At 36.0% G+C, this 18,761-nt stretch overlaps 1 protein-coding gene across 2 annotated transcripts in view; it reads right to left on the bottom strand.

Moving 5' to 3' along the window:
- Nucleotides 1-18,761, bottom strand: part of PSTPIP2 (proline-serine-threonine phosphatase interacting protein 2) — a 69,230-nt gene that overhangs the window by 37,343 nt on the left and 13,126 nt on the right. For both annotated transcript variants that reach the window (XM_051969684.1, XM_051969685.1), the window contains exons 3-4: nt 8,593-8,670; nt 3,741-3,775 (exon numbers count right to left, since the gene is read on the bottom strand). In XM_051969684.1, the coding sequence (XP_051825644.1) occupies nt 3,741-3,775; nt 8,593-8,670 (113 nt within the window). The remainder of the gene's footprint in view (nt 1-3,740; nt 3,776-8,592; nt 8,671-18,761) is intronic.

Below are 18,761 nucleotides of genomic sequence, written 5' to 3'. Positions count from 1 at the left end.
AGAATTTTATCAAATATTAAAGCTGGAAAAGAACTCAGAAAAATTCTACTGTCATCTTCTGGTTTTATAGATAAAGACACTAGCAGATAAAGAGGATAAGGGACTTGTCACATGACAACTTAGGACTAGAAACATCCTCTTAGTTGAGAGCTCCTTCCATAACATCAGGTAGTACAGATTCAGTGAAAACCAGCAAGTAATTATTAAGTATCTGCTATGCGTAAAGTACCATACTGGAGCTGAAGGTCCAATGTCAAAATAAAAAACAGTTCTTGTCCTCACTCTACTGAGGGAAAACTACATTACATAGATAAGTAAAAATAAAATTATTTAAGGAAAAGGAGAACTCTAAAAACAAGAAAAATCAGGAAAGCTTCAGGAGCTACCACTTCAGATGCTATTAGAAATAGGATGGTGGGTCACTGAATCTGTTGTTGTTCAGCCTCTTGTTTCAAAAAAGACTAATGATATCATGTGTGATGTCTTGACTTCCAAGTTAGCTGAAGTGAGGCAGTATTGTGCAACGTCATCAGCCTCAGTTTCTCTGCCACAGTGATTGAAGTGTGTGACAAGACAAAAGTCAGAATGACTGGGGATAGCCCTGGAGGCACTGGATGACGTTGGAGTCTTCAGTGCCTGCCCAAGATCTAACTGCCCTACAGTGCCTGCTTTAGCTGCCTTTTTGTATAAATGGACTGTATTTTTATTTTGACTTTGGACTTTCAGCTCCAGTATGGTACTTTACACAGAGCATGCAATTCTTTCTTGTATAAATAAAAAAAATGTTTCTTTTCCAACCATCTGCCAGAGGAGTCTTCAAATACTTGGGATAGACAGCTCCCTAAATCTCCAAGGGCCTGTTGGTTATGCTCAACTTCTTTTAGCCTGTCTGCCAAGTCAGTTTATTGGGGTTTGGTCACTGTATCTGCTGCAGGTTCTTATAGCCACAGGTGAGAGTTGGGGGAAGGTGGACACCAAATTGGGTGGATGAGCAGCCCTGAAGAAGGGTATACAAGCTCACACCAAAGGTGCTCGTCCTCCCTGAACACCCTTGAACACCAATCTCCTGGGAATGGTATTCAGTGTCCCAAAAGTGAAGCACAAAACTTAGATATCATCTAGTTCATTTTTACATATCAGGAAACTGAAAATGAGAGTGGTTAAGCAACTTGCCTAGTCACCAAGTCATCGTCTCTTAAATGAAGAGCACCCACAAAAGTCTAAATGTATAGTCAAGGTCCCATAACTAGTTACTGTTAGCTGAGAGTAGAGCTGAGATTTGACTCTTCCTATCCTACTTGATTCACTGGCATCATGTGCAAATCTCAGTAGCAAAGTCCTAAATTTCATTTACATCCCAACAAAGGTAATATAGTCCAGAGACAGAAACTATCATGAGACTGTTTTACTTGGTCTTCTTATTGACTTCCAGGTATAGTGATTAAGACAAAGATGGACATTCAGGGAGAAAGCCATTCTTCAGCCCACAAAGAACTAAAAAAAAAAGAGGAACATGCCCACAGGACTGAAAAATGAGAATTGGTTACTTTAAACTGGTAGTTTAAGAGAATTGGTTCTAAAGGGCTTCCTCTTCCTGAATTCAGCCTCCCGGGGTTCTAAGAAATAAACTAATTGGTAAATGGATGCCCATCAATTGGAGAATGGCTGGGTAAATTGTGATATATGAATGTTATGGAATAGTATTGTTCTGTTAGAAATGACCTAAAGGATGATTTCAGAGAGGCCTGGAGAGACTTACATGAACTGATGCTAAGTGAAATGAGTAGAACCAGGAGATCATTATACACTTCAACAACAATAGCATATGAGTATTAATTCTGATGGACGTAACTCTCTTCAACAATGAGAGGATCCAAATCAGTTCCAACTGATCAGCAATAAACAGAACCAACTACACCCAGAGAAAGACCACTGGCAGATGAGTGTGGACCACAACATAGCATTTATACTCTTTCTGTTATTGTTTGCTTGCATTTTTGTTTTTCTTCCCAGGTTATTTTTACCTTCTTTCTGAATCTGATTTTTCTTTTGTAGCAAGACAACTGTATAAATATGTATACATATATTGTATTTAATATATACTTTAACATATTTAACATGTAGTGGTCTACCTGCCATCTAGGGGAAGGGATAGAGGGAAAGAGGGGAAAAGTTGGAACAGAAGTTTTTGCAAGGGTCAATGTTGAAAAATTACCCATGCATATGTTTTGCCAATAAAAAGCTATAATATTTTTTTTAATTTTAAAAAAGAAAAAAGAAATAAGAAATAAACTGATTGGGGACGTTAGGTGGCTCAGTGGATAGAGCACTAGCCCTGAAGTCAGGAGGACCTGAGTTCAAATCCAATCTCAGACACTAAATACTTTCTAGCTGTGCCATGATAGTATAATGTATTCAGATGATGGGAGTTATCTCAGTTGCCAACAGATCTGCAAGAATATGAAAATATGGTCAAATGAATAAGTTTGTGCATAATAATCTGACTGAGGACAATGATATTGGGATATCACAGGAGTTCCATGATGATTATTACTGATTCTGCCCTGACACTGGTAAAAACAGGCCACAACAAATAATAATAGTTGTCGCTTATAAAAACATCTTAGGGTATGGAGAGTGTTTCATATGTTTTACTTCATTTCATCCCCATGATAGTTCTATGAAGTTAATGTTATAAATAATTGGGCATTTTTACCTGCATTTTATGGGCAAGAAACTGAGATTCAGAAAAGTATAGTGATTTGGCCCTAGACACACAGTAAATATATTGTTACTGTTGTTTTGTTCAGTCACTCAGTCATGTCTGATTCTTCATGACTCCCACTCTGTCCAGGGGGGTTTCTTGGCAAAGATGATGGAGTGGTTTGCCATTTCCTGGTCTGAGGTTGAACTGGAAGTCAGGTCTCCCTAGCTCCAAACCTGGCACTCTATCTTCTGTGCCACCTAGCTGTCTTCTAAGCAAAAAGAGGTTAAATGGTTTTCCAAGGTCATCAAATGCTGCATTGGAACTCAGGTGTTCCTGACTTCAGGCCCAGCACTCTCTACCGTGAGCCTCCTGGCTGCTTCTATGGCAGGGGTGGGGAACTTTTTTTCTGCTAACGGCCATTTGGATACTTATAACATCATTCGTGGGTCATATAAAATTGCCAACTCAAAAATTAGCCTGCTGTGTTTCATTAAGCATTTCACTAACTCACTCTTAATGTGATGGCTGGACCTGTGGTTGCCTTGACAGAATCAACCAAATGATTTCATGCACTTCACACGGTCTATAGTCCTTATATGGCCTGCGGGCCAGCCGCTCCCCACCCCCTGCTCCATAAGTATAAGAGGCTGGATTAGAATACAGGGCTCTGAGATTCCAAGCTTAAGACACTCTCTACTACTTCATATCACCTCTCAACAAATAGAACATAAGCTCCTTGAGGACAGGATTTGATTCATTTTTTATTTTGTATCTCTAGCACATAGCACATTTGCCTGACATACTGCAGATGCTTAAAACATGCTTGTTGATTATCAGGTAATTTTCCCTAGATGAACAAATGGAAAAAAAAAAAGAAGCAGAAGAGAAACCATGCAGGAGTGCCCAGCTCTCTTGAAGTCACAAAGCCAGAGGAATTTTGCTGATTTTTTTTCTGCCTTACAAGTATTCCCATCATTAGACATTCCCTAGTCCAATACAAAAATTGATAAATATGCTTCAATGTATCACTTACGCTGCTTGAAGACTTCCAGGGATCTCTTCAAGGTGCTGAAAAAACAAATACAGGAATATGATTATAATTTTGGAAAGGACCAAACTATGTCTTCCCATAAATCTCTTTCGGGAACAATCTCAACACAACATGCTGAAGCCCTCCCTGGAATTTAATTTTGATTCTCCCTGGACACCAGTAGAATACCATGATTTATTCAGAAAGTATCTCTCATTATTACATGATCTGCCCTTGTTTTTGTTTTAAATCTTACATTTATCTCTTATTATGAGCTTTTATTATTTAAAGAAGATGGAGGAGCAGATAGGTGATGCAATGGCTAGAGCCCCAGCCCTGGAGTCAGGAGAACCTGAATTCAAATCCAGCCTTAGACACGCAATACTTACTAACTGGGTGACCCTGGATAAGTCACTTAACTCCAATTACTTCACTCCCCCCAAATTTTTTACTAAGAGTACTAATACAAACTATTACTCCTTGATTTTTTTTAAATATTATTTTTGGTTTGTGGTTTTTGTTTGTCAGTTTCGGGGTTTTTGGCAAAGGCATTATACTCCATCTTCTGACCCCAACTCTGACATTTGCCCTGGATGTCCTCCATGCCTGGAATGCTCTCCTTCCCTACCCCACCACCCCACCACCCAGCTTCCCTGGCTTCCTTCAAGACATAGTTCAAATCCCATATTCTGCACAAATCCTTTCCTAGTTCTCTCAGCTACTTTCCCTCTCATAACTCCCTCCAGTTTACGTGTTACATAGCTTTCATGTTCATAGTTGTTTGCCTACTGTCTTCTTCATTAGAATGCAAGCTCCTCAGGAGCAGAAACCATGTTTTTGTCTTTGTCTCTCTAGGGCTTAGCACAATACCTGGAATGTAATAAATGCTCAATAAATGCTTATTGACTAAATAAATGAAAGACTTCACAGTCCCTGTCCTCCGGCTCTACTCTGATACTCTTTTCATACAATATTAAATACCCTACTTCTTAGAACTCTGTTTTTTTTTTTTTAACACAAATTGTATTGATATCTCTCTTTCTCTCTCTTTTTTTTTTTACAAAGTGGTCTCTCCACTTAATCAAGGCACCCCCTTAAAAAGAATAAAAAAGAAATGGGGGAAAAGGCACCTCAGTAAGCCAATCAATAATATATCATGCAAATCAGATAGACTATGCAATACTCCACATACATTTTTGATTACATCTGCCAAGAAAGGAGTGATGTACTAGATTTGGACATTAAAATTACACATTTGCTTTCCTTTTCAGGAACCTACTATACTGTCAAAATAAGGTCAACCCCTAACTAAAGGAATTCATTAATGGTCTGAAAAAATGAATGAGTTTGTCTGAGTAGCTAACTTCTAACAGTGAATTGGGTAAATTAACATGTTAGTAAGAACTTGGGAAAGTCTCCCAGTTGAAAGAGCTAGGGCATATCTAAAGATACACAGCCTCTCTGATACTTAAAGGAAAAGAACTACTTTATACTTTTTTGTTGCTGATATCTGGCTAGCAAAAGGGAGAAATCATGATTCTATCTTTATTCTCTTCACCACTGAAAACTACTTTTGCTTTTCTTGCTAACAGTCCATTCAAGAGAACAAGGCAGGCCTGAAAAATACATGTTGCAAATCTCTTGACAATCACAGAGCTGAATTCATGCCCAGGGTCCGTATCAAAGGCAGGTATGAAGAGGAAGAACCATAGGGAAGTACAAAAAGGTCACAAAGATTTCCAATAGAAAGAGGTTTGAGAGATTATGCATTTTAATCTTCTCATTATGAAAATGAGAGTCTCAAGGCCAAAAGAAAGAAATTTGATCAAAAGCAAGAAAGAACAAATCCAATGGTCTTTCCAGTACACTCCAGAGTGCCACTCCTTTGATCACAAGAGTGATGTCATCAGAACTAGGACTTAAACCCACTCTTCTGTACCATCCTAGTCACCTATTTATTTCACTTCCACTACAATTTAGTGAAACTAAACTTTGTACCTCCTGCCTCACTAAACTCCTCACTTTCTGTCTCCCCCTTTATGTACTGTCTTTTTTTAATGCAATATGCACTCCCTTAGAAAATGACATCTGCCTCCAGAAAAAGAACTATGGAGATTGTATATGTATCAAAGCATAGTATTTTCATTTTTTTTGTTGTGGCCATTGTCTCTTTATTTGTTTTTTTCTTCTTTTTCTTGATTTTTCCCCTTTTATATGATTTTTCTTATACAACATGACAAATATGAAAATATAGTTAAAAGAATAGTATATATTTGATCTATATCAGATTATTTGCTGACTAGAGGAGGGAGGTGAGAGAGAGAAAAAAACTTGCAACACAAAATTTTACAAAAATGAATATTGGGCAGCTAGTTTGTGTAATGGATAGAGCACCAACCCTGAAATCAGGAGGACCTGAGTTCAAATTTGACCTCAGACACTTAACACTTCCTGGTTGTGTGACCCTGGACAAGTCATTTAACCCCAATTGCCTCAGCCCAAAAAAAAAAAAAAAATGAATGTTGAAAACTATCTTTACTTGTATTTGGAAAAATAAAATGCTATTTTTTAAAAAATATGTACTCCTTGAGAGTAAATCTTGAGAGGAAAAAATTCTTGGTTTCTTCTTCCCCGAACTTATAGTGCCTGGTATATAGGAAACATTTAATAAATGTTCACTCTATCTATCGACCTATATATCTATCATCTATCTATCTTCTATCTATCTATTATACCCACTATATAAAGGATGAACTGGAGGGAAGAAAAAATAAAAGCCTTGAGACTATTTGGATGATTATTACAATAGACCAGAGAAAAAGGTAGTGAGATTATTACCTAAAGTGGTATCCGTGAGAGCAGAAAGAACAATAAGAGAGATGCTATGGAAATCCATCTGAATGTGAGGGTTGAGGGTAAGGGAAAATTCAGATAAGATTCCTGTTTCCAGATTAGATAAATAGAAGAATGCTGCAGAAATAGGGAATTTGGAAGGATGGTAGATTAGGAGGGAAGGATGATGAGTTCAGTTATCTTTTTGGTCTGTTCTCATGCAAATCATTTAAATGCTACAATAATGGGTTTGTCAGACCAGTCCTCACTATACTATTGGAAATTCCCTGGCACTGTCCTGATTCTTTCATTGTACCAAGATTTTTCTATGTCAAAAATATTTCTTGAAACATAATAATAGAACTTTAGAACTGGAAGAGAGCTTAGAATTAATCAAGCCCAAACTCTTTGTCCTTATTTATACAAATAAGAAAATGCCGCACTGAAAGGTGTTATGACTCAATCATGTATCCTGATTCCTCAGTTCAGTGTTATTAACAATGATATCGCCAATAACTAGAAAATATTATAATTAATACAAAGATCTTCATTCTACTGGAATTTACTGTAACAAAAAATAGCTATATCTCTGCATATGCCTGGAATAGTAAAACCAATTATTTTTGTATACCTAGAACTAATAAGTGTCTTCCAATAAAATCTTGTTGAACAAATGAATAAATGACTCATTCTCTGTGAAGATTTGACAGGTCCACTACACATTTAATATTTCCAAATAGCACTCAAGAGACAATATGGTATATTATAAATCTTGAGCTCAAGAAAACCTGATAGGGAAATACTCTATCAATACATGTTGATCTGCTGCTTATAGTCAGAATGCTACCTGGGGCCTTGAGAATTAAATGACTTGTTAAGTCCCCTCTCTGAAACATAGTAGTTTGAGGACAAGTCATTTAATGTGATTATATGTTGCAGAGCAGGTGTCAATATACGTTGATTGGCAAAGGTTGTTTCCTCACAAGAGTTCCCTATTCCAATGAAGGCAGCATTTAGTGCCTGGCACATAGTAAATATCTAATAAATATTTATTGATTGATCACAGATTATAGATCAAATCTAAAAATTTGAAATAAAATATGTAAAAATATGGGATGGTTTTTGTATCATTAAAGTTAATAAAAATGAAATGAGATTTTCTATCCATAGTCACAGATCTCTTTTAAAAAATCCTCTAAAAGGAAATAGAGATGATTTCAGGACCTCCTGAAATGAATTGACATAGTACCCTACCCCTTATTTCTTCAGGCATTTCTGGAATTATATTTGGCCCCACATTGCTATAAATGTGGAATCTGGAATATCTCATCAGTAACTTCAATGAATACTTAAAAATAAGCATCTCTTATTTTTTGATAAAGAAGTTTTCATCTTGAATATTGAGAACTAATGAGCTAAGGAACTAGCTGTTCTCTGATTGATGCTGCTTTTTTTTTTCCTTTTTAGTGGAGGGCAAACACTATCATTAAGGGAAAAAAGGCACTAATGGCTTTTGGTCCTTCCTCAAGAGTCACCTCTGAGACTCTGCTATGGGCCAAGATGTCATAAAACAGAGCCTGTGCCTCTCTACCCCAAGGAAGATGAAACCCAGGTGAGGGCACTGACATCCAATGTCTTGAGTTTGGTGCTTCTCACACCACACTGAACTAGTATGGCAGCTGCTTTTATTTGAGAGTGGAGAGAGAGAGGAGTCCCTGAATTATGTCCAAATATCGAGGGAATCAGTGTTTACTTGCATGTACCTCTGTTTAGTAAAATTTATTATTTGCCTAAGCCCTCAACTTTGACCTTTCATTGAACCAAATAATGGACCACCACTTTCAAGAATAAACAATGATGAAGTTGTGCATTAAAAGACTTCAACTTGGATGCATTCCAGATTTACATTCCATTCAGCATCCTTCATTTTACTATTCTTCTTCATTGAGAAAGGGCGCAGAGCAGAGAAAAATCTGGATAACATTAGTCAATGTGGAAAGCAAAAAAGATGGAAAGGACATACTTAATTTCACTTTGCCCACAGGGCTTCTTCCGGCAGAGGTTGATCAGATCTTTGCCATATTTCTCTTCAATCACTGCCCTATGTAAACAGAAAAGAAGATGATGGATCATTCATAGGTCCTTAGAATCATTTTTATCAAACTCATAACCTTAACTATATCATCATTTCTTTGAAGACAAAAAGCCTAACTTCTATACCGGTTGTATGAATAGAATTTAATTCACTATAAAGTAAATTTACTCCTAGATCTCATTCAACAGTTCAGGTACCAGTTATTACTTCTACTAATATCCGGTCACAAGATGCAGTACCACAAAGTTTACAAATGCTTTCTTTATAATAATCCTTTGGGGTAGTTATATTTTATAGCTCCATTTTTGCAGATTAGGAAACACAGAGAAGCTAAATTCCTTACATAGTAAGGAAAGCAAATGCCTTATTTGCTCTCTCACAGGAAGCATCAGAGCTAAAACTCAAAGCCAGACCTTTTGGCTTCAAATACAATGCTTCTTTCATCACATTACACCAAAAAAACAAACAAACAAAAAAACTCATTATGATTACTGAAATACAAAAGAAGACCCTGGCAGCCTTACTCATCCTGCATATTTGTATGCATTTTGCATTTTTCTCAGTGAGAGCTAGCATGATATAGAAAGAGTATAACACAAGGAATGTGAATTGTTCCTTAACATATCTCCTTTCTCTTGTCTGTATAAATTCACAAAAGTACTAAGTAGTAGAGATAGGATTTGAATCCAGTGTTCAAATTTTGAGTTACTAGAGCTCTATTCAAATGTATCTCACTGCCTTCAGGGACATCTTTTCTTACTTCAGTGGGTCTTTCCCTCTCAGATTAATTTTTAATTTTTTTATTTGTTGGATTAGATGAAAGAGGCCATTCTCTACCTCAATGCTACTTAGCCTTAATCACTAAATAAGTGTTGCTTCAGTCAAACTGAGATCTGTTAAAAAAAAAAAAAAAACCTTAGCTTAAAAAGGTTATCCTGATCTACATCTGGTCATTAGAACCAGATGGAGCTGGAACAGAGGAAGAGCCAAGTAACTTTGCACAGCCCTCCCTCACTTAAATTAAAATCACTTGCAAGTTATCACTTCCCTGATATCATGATTTTCTTGGAGGACAAAGTACAAACAACCACCTTTCTTAACTCTGTTCAGTGATTCATAATAATACTTATCAGTCTGCTGAAGGATAACCATTGACTTGCCCTGGAAAGTCCTAGAGTTTCAGAGCTAGAGGAAACCTCAGGAGCTATGTTATCTGATACATTCCTGAACAAGAATCTTAGCCACAACAGCAAGACAAATAACCATCCAACCTTTACTTAAAGACCTCCAGGAAAAGGAGCTGGCAAATAAGAGGCTTGGAGAGACTCATGTGAACTGATGCTAAGTGAAGTGAGTAGAACACAGCAACAACAAGATCATACAATGATCAATTCTAATGAATGTGACTCTTTTCAACAATGACATGATTCAGGTCAGTTCCAAAGGTCTTATGATAAAGAGAGCATCTGTCCCCAGAGAGAGGACTGTGGAAACTGAGTGTGAATCACAACATAGTATTTTCACTTATTTGTGTTGTTTTTTGTTGCTTTCATTTTGTTTTCTTTCTCATTCTTTTCTTTTTAATCTGATATTTCTTGTGCAGCATGATAGTTTTGAAATATGTATAGAAGAATTGCATATGTTTAACATATTAGATTACTTGCCATCTAGGGGAGGGGGTAGAGAGAAGAGAGAGAGAAAAAAATTTGAAACACAAGGTTTTACAAGGGTGAATCCTAAAAACTATCTATGCATATATTTGGAAAATAAAATAAAAAAGATTTAAATTTTTTTAAAAAAGTATAAATTTTTTCCTACCCAAGATCATGAATCCCTTGAACTCTATTATCAGAACCCTTGTGACCCTAAGTGACCTGCTCTGTTATTTATGACTTGCTTTTTTCTTTAAATAAATAATAAATTCAACATGTAATATTCAAAACTGTCTCTTGTCTTTCTTATTCTTGTCTCTTATTTTTTCTGGTCTTCCTCTGTTCTCTCTTGTGCATTTTTCTTTCAGTTTCTCCATTCCCACTCCCTCAAGCTCCCAACTGAATGAAAGAAAAACAGTCCTAAAATATATGACTTTTTCCATCTGTTGAGTCCATCATCTCTCCATTACAAGGTGGACCTGCTTTAATCCTTGTATTGGAATTTGAAAGTCTTCAAGAACTGAAGCTCTATAATCTCTCTTGAGTACTCTTCTTAGTGTTTAATCATCTTTGTTGTTTTGAGTTGCTTTTTAGTCATGTCCAACTCTTCATGATCACACTTAGGATTTTCTTGGCAAAGACACTGAAATGGTGTGCTATTTCATTCATTTTACAGATGAAGAAATTGACACAAACAGGGTGAAGTATATTGCCCAGAATCACATAGCTAATAAGTGTCTGAGGCTGGACTTGAACTCACAAAGATGAGTGTTCCTGACTTCAAGTCCAACACTCTATTCATTGACCTATCTAGCTAACCATTTCATCACCACAGAAGTGCTAATTGATATATCTTTAATTCTAAAACTCTATGATTGTAGTAAGATTATTCTAAGACACAAAATCAATATTGAAACTTAGGAAAATTTTCAATAATCATGACTTCTGAGAACTGGTGGTGAAACATGTCTTCTATCTATCTTGTCCTGATATGGTCAGTGTGTTTTGTTTTTTGGGCTTTTTTTTTTTTTAACAAGAGAAGATTTCTTGGAAGAGAAGGGAGTATCAGGAAGTCATTAAAAATGCATCAATAAAATTTTTAAAAGCTATGTTAATTAGTGGCAACAGAGTTTACAGTGGTTAAAACACCAGTTCTGGAGGACTTGAGTTCAAATCTTAATTCAGACACTTAATTCAGATCTGTGTGACCCTGGGAAATCATTTAACCCCTATTGCCTCCAAAAAAAAAAACCCTCAACAGATCAATATTAGATAGATAGATAGAGCTATATAGGCATAAATAAATATATTAGATTTTTATTTTCAAAATATATGTATAGTTTTCAATATTTACTCTTGCAAAACCTTTTATTATTTATAAAACCTTTTATTTTTCTCCCTCCCTTCCTCCATCCTCCCCTAGACAGCAAACATTCTAATACATGTTAAACATGTACAATTCTTCTATCATGTTGCACAAGAAAAATCAGGTCATAAAGGGGAAAAATGAGGGAGAAAAGAGCAAAAAAGGAAGCAAACAACAATAAAAAAGGTGAAAATACTCTATTGTGATCTACACTCAGTCCCCACAGTTCTCTCTCTGGGTGCAGATAGCTCTCTTCATCACAAGATCTTTGGAACTGGCCTGAATCCTCTCATTGCTGAAAAGAGCCAAGTCCATCAGAACTGATCATCACATAATCTTGCTGTTTCTGTGTACAATAATGTTCTGGTTCTGCTCATTTCACTTAGCATCAGTTCATGTAAGTCTCTCCAAGCTTCTCTGAAATTATCCCGCTGATTGTTTCTTATAGAACAATAATATTCCATAACATTCATTTACCATAACTTACTCAGCCATTCTTCAACTGATGGGCATTCACTCAATTCCCAGTTCCTTGCCACTACAAAAAGGGCTGCTACAAATATTTTTGCACATTTGAGTCTTTTTCCATTTTTATGATCTCTTTGGAATCCCAGTAAAGAAATTGCTGGATCAAAGGATATGTACAGCAAAACAAAACTATATTAAGTAGACAAAAGTTTGTTTCTCTTTGCCTCCCACTTCCCCAATCAATATTCACATTTTAGTCTCACTTTTCTTCTTTGCTTTCTCCTTCTCTCTCCTCCCCATCCCTAACTGGAAGCAGGAGTTTATTCTATGTCATCTTTTTTTAAAACATACTATTGGCAATTTTTTTTGATGCATTTTATAACCTAACAGAGTGACTATGACTAACAGATCCTTCTTGTCTTTTCTTCAGCTGGTTTCCAATTAACCCAAATAATTAGAAGCATTAGTTTAAGAGGACTTTAGGTATGTCCTTCAGGATCATCTGCACTTTAAAGTATTGCTAAGAATTACTGAAGAGTCATAAAGTCCATAAGAATTCCACCCACAATATATTTATGTAATATATCCTCAACTGAGCTCTTCTCCCTGCTCAGGAATCTTTCCTTTTTTTTCTTTCTTTTTTTTTTTAATTATAGCTTTTTATTTACAAGATATATGCATGGGAAATGAGGCCTTTATCAGAACCTTTAACTGTGAAGATGTTTTCCCAGTTTGTTGCTTCCTTTCTAATCTTGTTTGCATTAGTTTTGTTTGTAAAAAGGCTTTTTAATTTGATGTAATCAAAATTTTCAATTTTGTGATCAGTAATGGCCTCTAGTTCATCTTTGGTCACAAATTTCTTTCTCCCCCACAAGTCTGAGAGATAAACTATTCTATGTTCCTCTAATTTATTTATAATCTCGTTCTTTATGCCTAGGTCATGGACCCATTTTGATCTTATCTTGGTATATGGTGTTAAGTATGGGTCCATACCTAATTTCTGCCATACTAATTTCCAATTATCCCAGCAGTTTTTATCAAATAATGAATTCTTTTCCCAGAAGTTAGGGCTTTGTCAAACACTAGATTGCTATAGTTGACTATTCTGTCTCGTGAACCTAACTGACTCAAATTTATAAGAAATCAAGCCATTCTCCAATTGATAAATGGTCAAAGGATATGAACAGACAATTTTCAGAGGAGGAAATTGAAACTATTACCACTCATATGAAAGAGTGTTCCAAATCATGAGAAATGCAAATTAAGACAACTCTGAGATACCACTACACACCTGTCAGATTGGCTAAGATGACAGGAAAAAATAATGATGAATGTTGGAGGGGATGCGGGAAAACTGGGACACTAATGCATTGTTGGTGGAGTTGTGAACGAATCCAACCATTCTGGAGAGCAATCTGGAATTATGCCCAAAAAATTATCAAATTGTGCATACCCTTTGATCCAGCAGTGTTTCTATTGGGCTTATATCCCAAAGAAATACTAAAGAAGGGAAAGGGACCTGTATGTGCCAAAATGTTTGTAGCAGCCCTATTTGTAGTGGCTAGAAACTGGAAAATGAATGGATGCCCATCAATTGGAGAATGGCTGGGTAAATTGTGGTATATGAATGTTATGGAATATTATTGTTCTGTAAGAAATGACCAGCAGGATGAATACAGAGAGGACTGGCGAGACTTACATGAACTGATGCTAAGTGAAATGAGCAGAACCAGGAGATCATTATATACTTCGACAACGATATTGTATGAGGACATATTTTGATGGAAGTGGATTTCTTTGACAAAGAGACCTAACTGAGTTTCAATTGATAAATGACGGACAAAAGCAGCTACACCCAAAGAAAGAACACTGGGAAACGAATGTGAACTATCTGCATTTTTGTTTTTCTTCCTGGGTTATTTATACCTTCTGAATCCAATTCTCCCTATGCAACAAGAGAATGTTCGGTTCTGCAAACATATATTGTATCTAGGATATACTGAAATATATCCAATATATAAAGGACTGCTTGCCATCTAGGGGAGGGGGTGGGGGAAGGAAGGGGAAAAAAATCGGAACAGAAACGAGTGCAAGGGATAATGTTGTAAAAAAAATTACCCTGGCATGGATTCTGTCAATATAAGGTAATTATTAAATAAAAATTAAAAAATTAAAAATTAAAAAAAAAAGATATATGCATGGGTAATTTTACAGCATTGACAATTGCAAAACCTTTTGTTCCAATTTTTCCTCTCCTTCCCCCACCCCCTCCCCCAGATGGCAGGTTGACCAATACATGTTAAGTATGTTAAAGTATAAATTAAATACAATATATTATACCAGTCTATACAGTTATTTTGCTGTACAAAAAGAGTTGGACTCTAAAATAGTGTACAATTAGCCTGTGAAGGAAATCAAAGATGCAGGAGGACAAAAATAGAGGAATTGGGAATTCTATGTAGTGGTTCATAGTCATTTCCCAGAGTTCTTACCCTGGGTGTAGCTGGTTCAGTTCATTACTGCTCTATTGGAACTGATTTGGTTCATCTCATTGCTGAGGATGGCCAGGTCCATCAGAATTGATTATCATATAGTATTGTTGTTGAAGTATATGATGATCTCCTGGTCCTTCAGCAATCCTTCTAAAATTTTCTTTGATCTCTTATCTAATTTACTAAAGAAATTTCCAAATCTGTTCTCATCTCCTCTTATCTCCAACCTTTTGCTTTAGGATATGGAAATCTCTTACTTCACAGAAAAGACTGGGGACATTTAAAGAAAGCTCAATCAATGAACTCCTCTCCTAGGATATTTTTCAAGATCATGACCCATCCTATTTATTTTTCTTTCTATTTCAGAAAAAGATATCTTTACTCCTTATAAGACTCCAATGGCCAGGGCTCCTTGGGCAACCCAAAGCCACAAAAGCACCAAACCTGAAGGAGCATCTTATGTTTGACAAAGGCAATGGAATTCTCATCTTCCGGATTCCCAAGGTGAAACAAGATAGCAATAAATATACATAAAAATCACCCATTAAATACACAACACTGCACTAGGTAGTTTGGGGGAAGCAAGAAGTCAGCAAGAAGCAAGAAGTGGCAGTTATTGTTCAGTCATTTCAGTCATGTCCAAAACTTCATGGCCCCATTTGAGATTTTCATGACAGAGATGCCAGAGTGATTTGCCATTTCCTTCTCTAGCTCATTTTATAAATAGGGAAACTGAGGCAAACAGGATTAAATGACCTGCCTAAGGTCACATGGCTAGAAAGTATCTGAAACCAGATATGAACTCAAGAAGATGAGTTTGCCTGATTCCAGACCTGGCATTCTATTCACTGTGCTTTCTGAACCTTAAAATTCTTTATAACTGCTAGTTAGCTAATTTTTCCAGCTAGGGTTATGCTTAAAAATATTTTCAGGCAAACTTAATTACCTAGAAATTTCATTTCCTAAGAAACTTATTTCTATAATCATATTAAGTAACCAAGTTACCTTTTACCTACAATTATAGAACTATCTCCACTGAATAAATTCCCATAATAGCAGATAATTTCTAGGGATTTCAGATTTCTGTACATATCCCTTAATGCAAAAGATTCAAGTTATAGTTGACTTTGCTTCACCTCTAATGCTAGGGACTTACTAGGAGTCTGTTGGATGCAGAGGGTGAAAAAAACAGTATATTAGGAGAAAAGATAGTATGATACAGATCAACAAATTTGAATTACTTTTATTTATTCCCTTTGCACATGTTTACAAATGTACAAGTTATAGTTCCATTATAATGTAAATTGAAAATGATTTACATAAGACTTTACAGGACTTTGAAGTTTATTGCTGGAAAACTGAATTAAAGAACTGTTTGGTGTCTATGGAACAATTGTACATTGACTGTTCATGTCGTATCTTACAAAAATGTGGCTTTTGAGTTTCTCAACCTTGGATAGAGGCAGGTCCCTATATATGAGGAAACATTTGTGGCTAGAAAGGCAGAAGAAGTCAAGTTAAAGTCATGATAGTCACAGAAGCCAGAAGAAGAGAAACTAAGAAAAGACTACAGGAGGCAATGAAGATAAGTATGGAGAGAAAAAATGACTTAAATTGAACCCAGCTGACTAGAGATAGAGAAACTCTGCAGTTGAATATGGGAACTGATCTGATTGGATGAAATCTCTGATTCTAGGAGCTGATGCAAAAAAACCAGGATTTTCTGCTTTTTAAAAAAATGGTCTAAGAAAAAGCTATCTTGTCTGTGGCCACAAGAACTTTGAGAGAGAATAAATCCTTCAGAGGCTTTCCTACATTTCCTTTTACTATCTACTTTGGCTGAAAAGGGAGAAATTTATCAAAGCCCAGAGAACAGACCTGAATAATTTTAGATATCCATATTTAAGGGAACTGCTTTTCACTGAAAGGTTAATATTGTTTCAGTGCCCAGTAAAATTAGCAGACCTGGAATTCTACAAGTACCAGGTATAAGGTTGTTTGTTGAAAAACCTTAACAGCTGCTTTAACTGTCCAAGAATACCAGAGAAGTGGCTTTGTCCAGCAGTAGATCAGAGATATTCAGCACAGGAGCAGATTTATCCAATGACTGATACAAGTTGTAGACTATTCCTTAAAAAGATCAAGGGTAACAAGAACATTATGGGGGCAAAAGTGGGGGAGGGAAGCTATTCTATGGCTGTTCTTTATTGGAAGAACAACTTGCATGCTTACTGGTTAATATGACCCCAAAGTAGTCAGTATCCTAACCTCTTATAAGGAGATTATTCCCTCTCTATGGCATTCAACCAACAGAAATTAAATAACAAATCTAAATATTCAGAGCTCCATGTAAGTCATGCTGACTGGGTCAGTATATACCAGTGGTTCTCAAAGTGTGGTTCAGTGAATCCTGGAGGGTCTCTGAAATCCAAATTCAAATTTAATTTTTTTTTCTAATATGATAAATATCTATTATGTAACCCATGTAAACAAAAATTCTTTGGACAGATTCTCAATAGTTGTTAATACCGTAAAGACACTGAGAAAAAGAGTTTGAGAACCACTGGTATATACCTACCTACTGCCTACAGAATGGAAAACCCACTGAAGCCTATTCATGATGGAGACTGAAAATTTTAATTATTCTCTACAAGCAAAAAATTCCCACCGAGTTTGGATCACAAGCTTGCACTGATTAAGTGTTAAAGGCAATGTAATGTGATATATAAAGTAGTAGATCTGGAGACAAGACCCAGGTTCAAATTTTGCCTCTGACACTTATTTATTAGCTAAGTAATTCTGAACAATTTCTTTGAGTATCAGCTTCCTCATCTGTAAAATATTGAGGGTTGGATTAAATAATCTCTGAATTCCAATCCAACTTTAAAATTATAATCATCAGACCTCAGGATTTCAGTCTAGAGTTTTGAGCTGCCTTGGACACATGAATTCCTCTATATTCCTTTCTGATAGGTTGCTGACAGAGGACAAACCAGGATTATGAGTGGCCTATTATGCTATATATTCTTTTGAATTCCTTTGTATCCTATTAGTAAATGTTTCATGATAGTTAATGGTCATGTTGCCTAATTTGTGTAGAAGAAATCACACTGATGGGAACTCAGGAGTAACAGTTATAAGAAATAATGTATGTATGTCTTCCCCATCACTAAGGTTTCTACTACAACCTTGATAGTGAATTGAATTCACATGGTTGAACTATCCTGATCTGTCATAGTGGATTTATAGAATCAAAAGAATTTAAGAGTGTAGGTCACAACAGGATGATTTCAGAAAGGCCTGGAGAGACTTACACAAATTGATGCTGAGTGAAACAAGCAGGACCAGAAGATCATTATATACTTCAACAATAATACGATATGATGACCAATTCTGATGGACCTGGCCATCTTCAGCAATGAGATGAACCAAATCACTTCAAATGGAGCAGTAATGAACTGAACCAGCTACGCCCAGCGAAAGAACTCTGGGAGATGACTAAGAACCATTACACTGAATTCCCAATCCCTATATTTTTGCCTGACTACATTTTGGATTTCCTACACAGGCTAATTGTACAAAATTTCAGAGCCCATTCTTTTTGTACAGCAAAATAACAGTTTGGTCATGTATATTTATTGTGTATCTAATTTATACTTTAATATATTTAACATCTACTGGTCATCCTGCCATCCAGGGAAGGGGATAGGGGGAAGGAGGGGAAAAATTGGAACAAAAGGTTTGACAATTGTCAATGCTGTAAAATTACCCATGCATATAACTTGTAAATAAAAAGCTATTTAAGAAAAAAAAAGTGTAGGTCACATGCCACATCTATTTACACTAGCTTACACAATTTAACTACCCACATGACCTTGTGCAAGTTATCTCAACTCTTTTAAATATTAAATTCTACTTTTCTAAAATAAAAATGTTGGACTAAAGTTATTGAGGCTCATTCTCCAATTGATAAATGGTCAAAGGATATGAACAGACAATTTTCAGATGAAGAAATTGAAACTATTACCACTCACATGAAAGAGTGTTCCAAATCACTATTGATCAGAGAAATGCAAATTAAGACGACTCTGAGATATCACTACACACCTGTCAGATTGG

Source organism: Antechinus flavipes, chromosome 1 (genome assembly GCF_016432865.1).
Source record: "Antechinus flavipes isolate AdamAnt ecotype Samford, QLD, Australia chromosome 1, AdamAnt_v2, whole genome shotgun sequence".
NCBI classification, from domain to species: domain Eukaryota; kingdom Metazoa; phylum Chordata; class Mammalia; order Dasyuromorphia; family Dasyuridae; genus Antechinus; species Antechinus flavipes.
The sequence above is the reverse complement of the archived record's forward strand: the minus strand, read 5'-3'. Positions and strand labels throughout refer to the sequence as shown.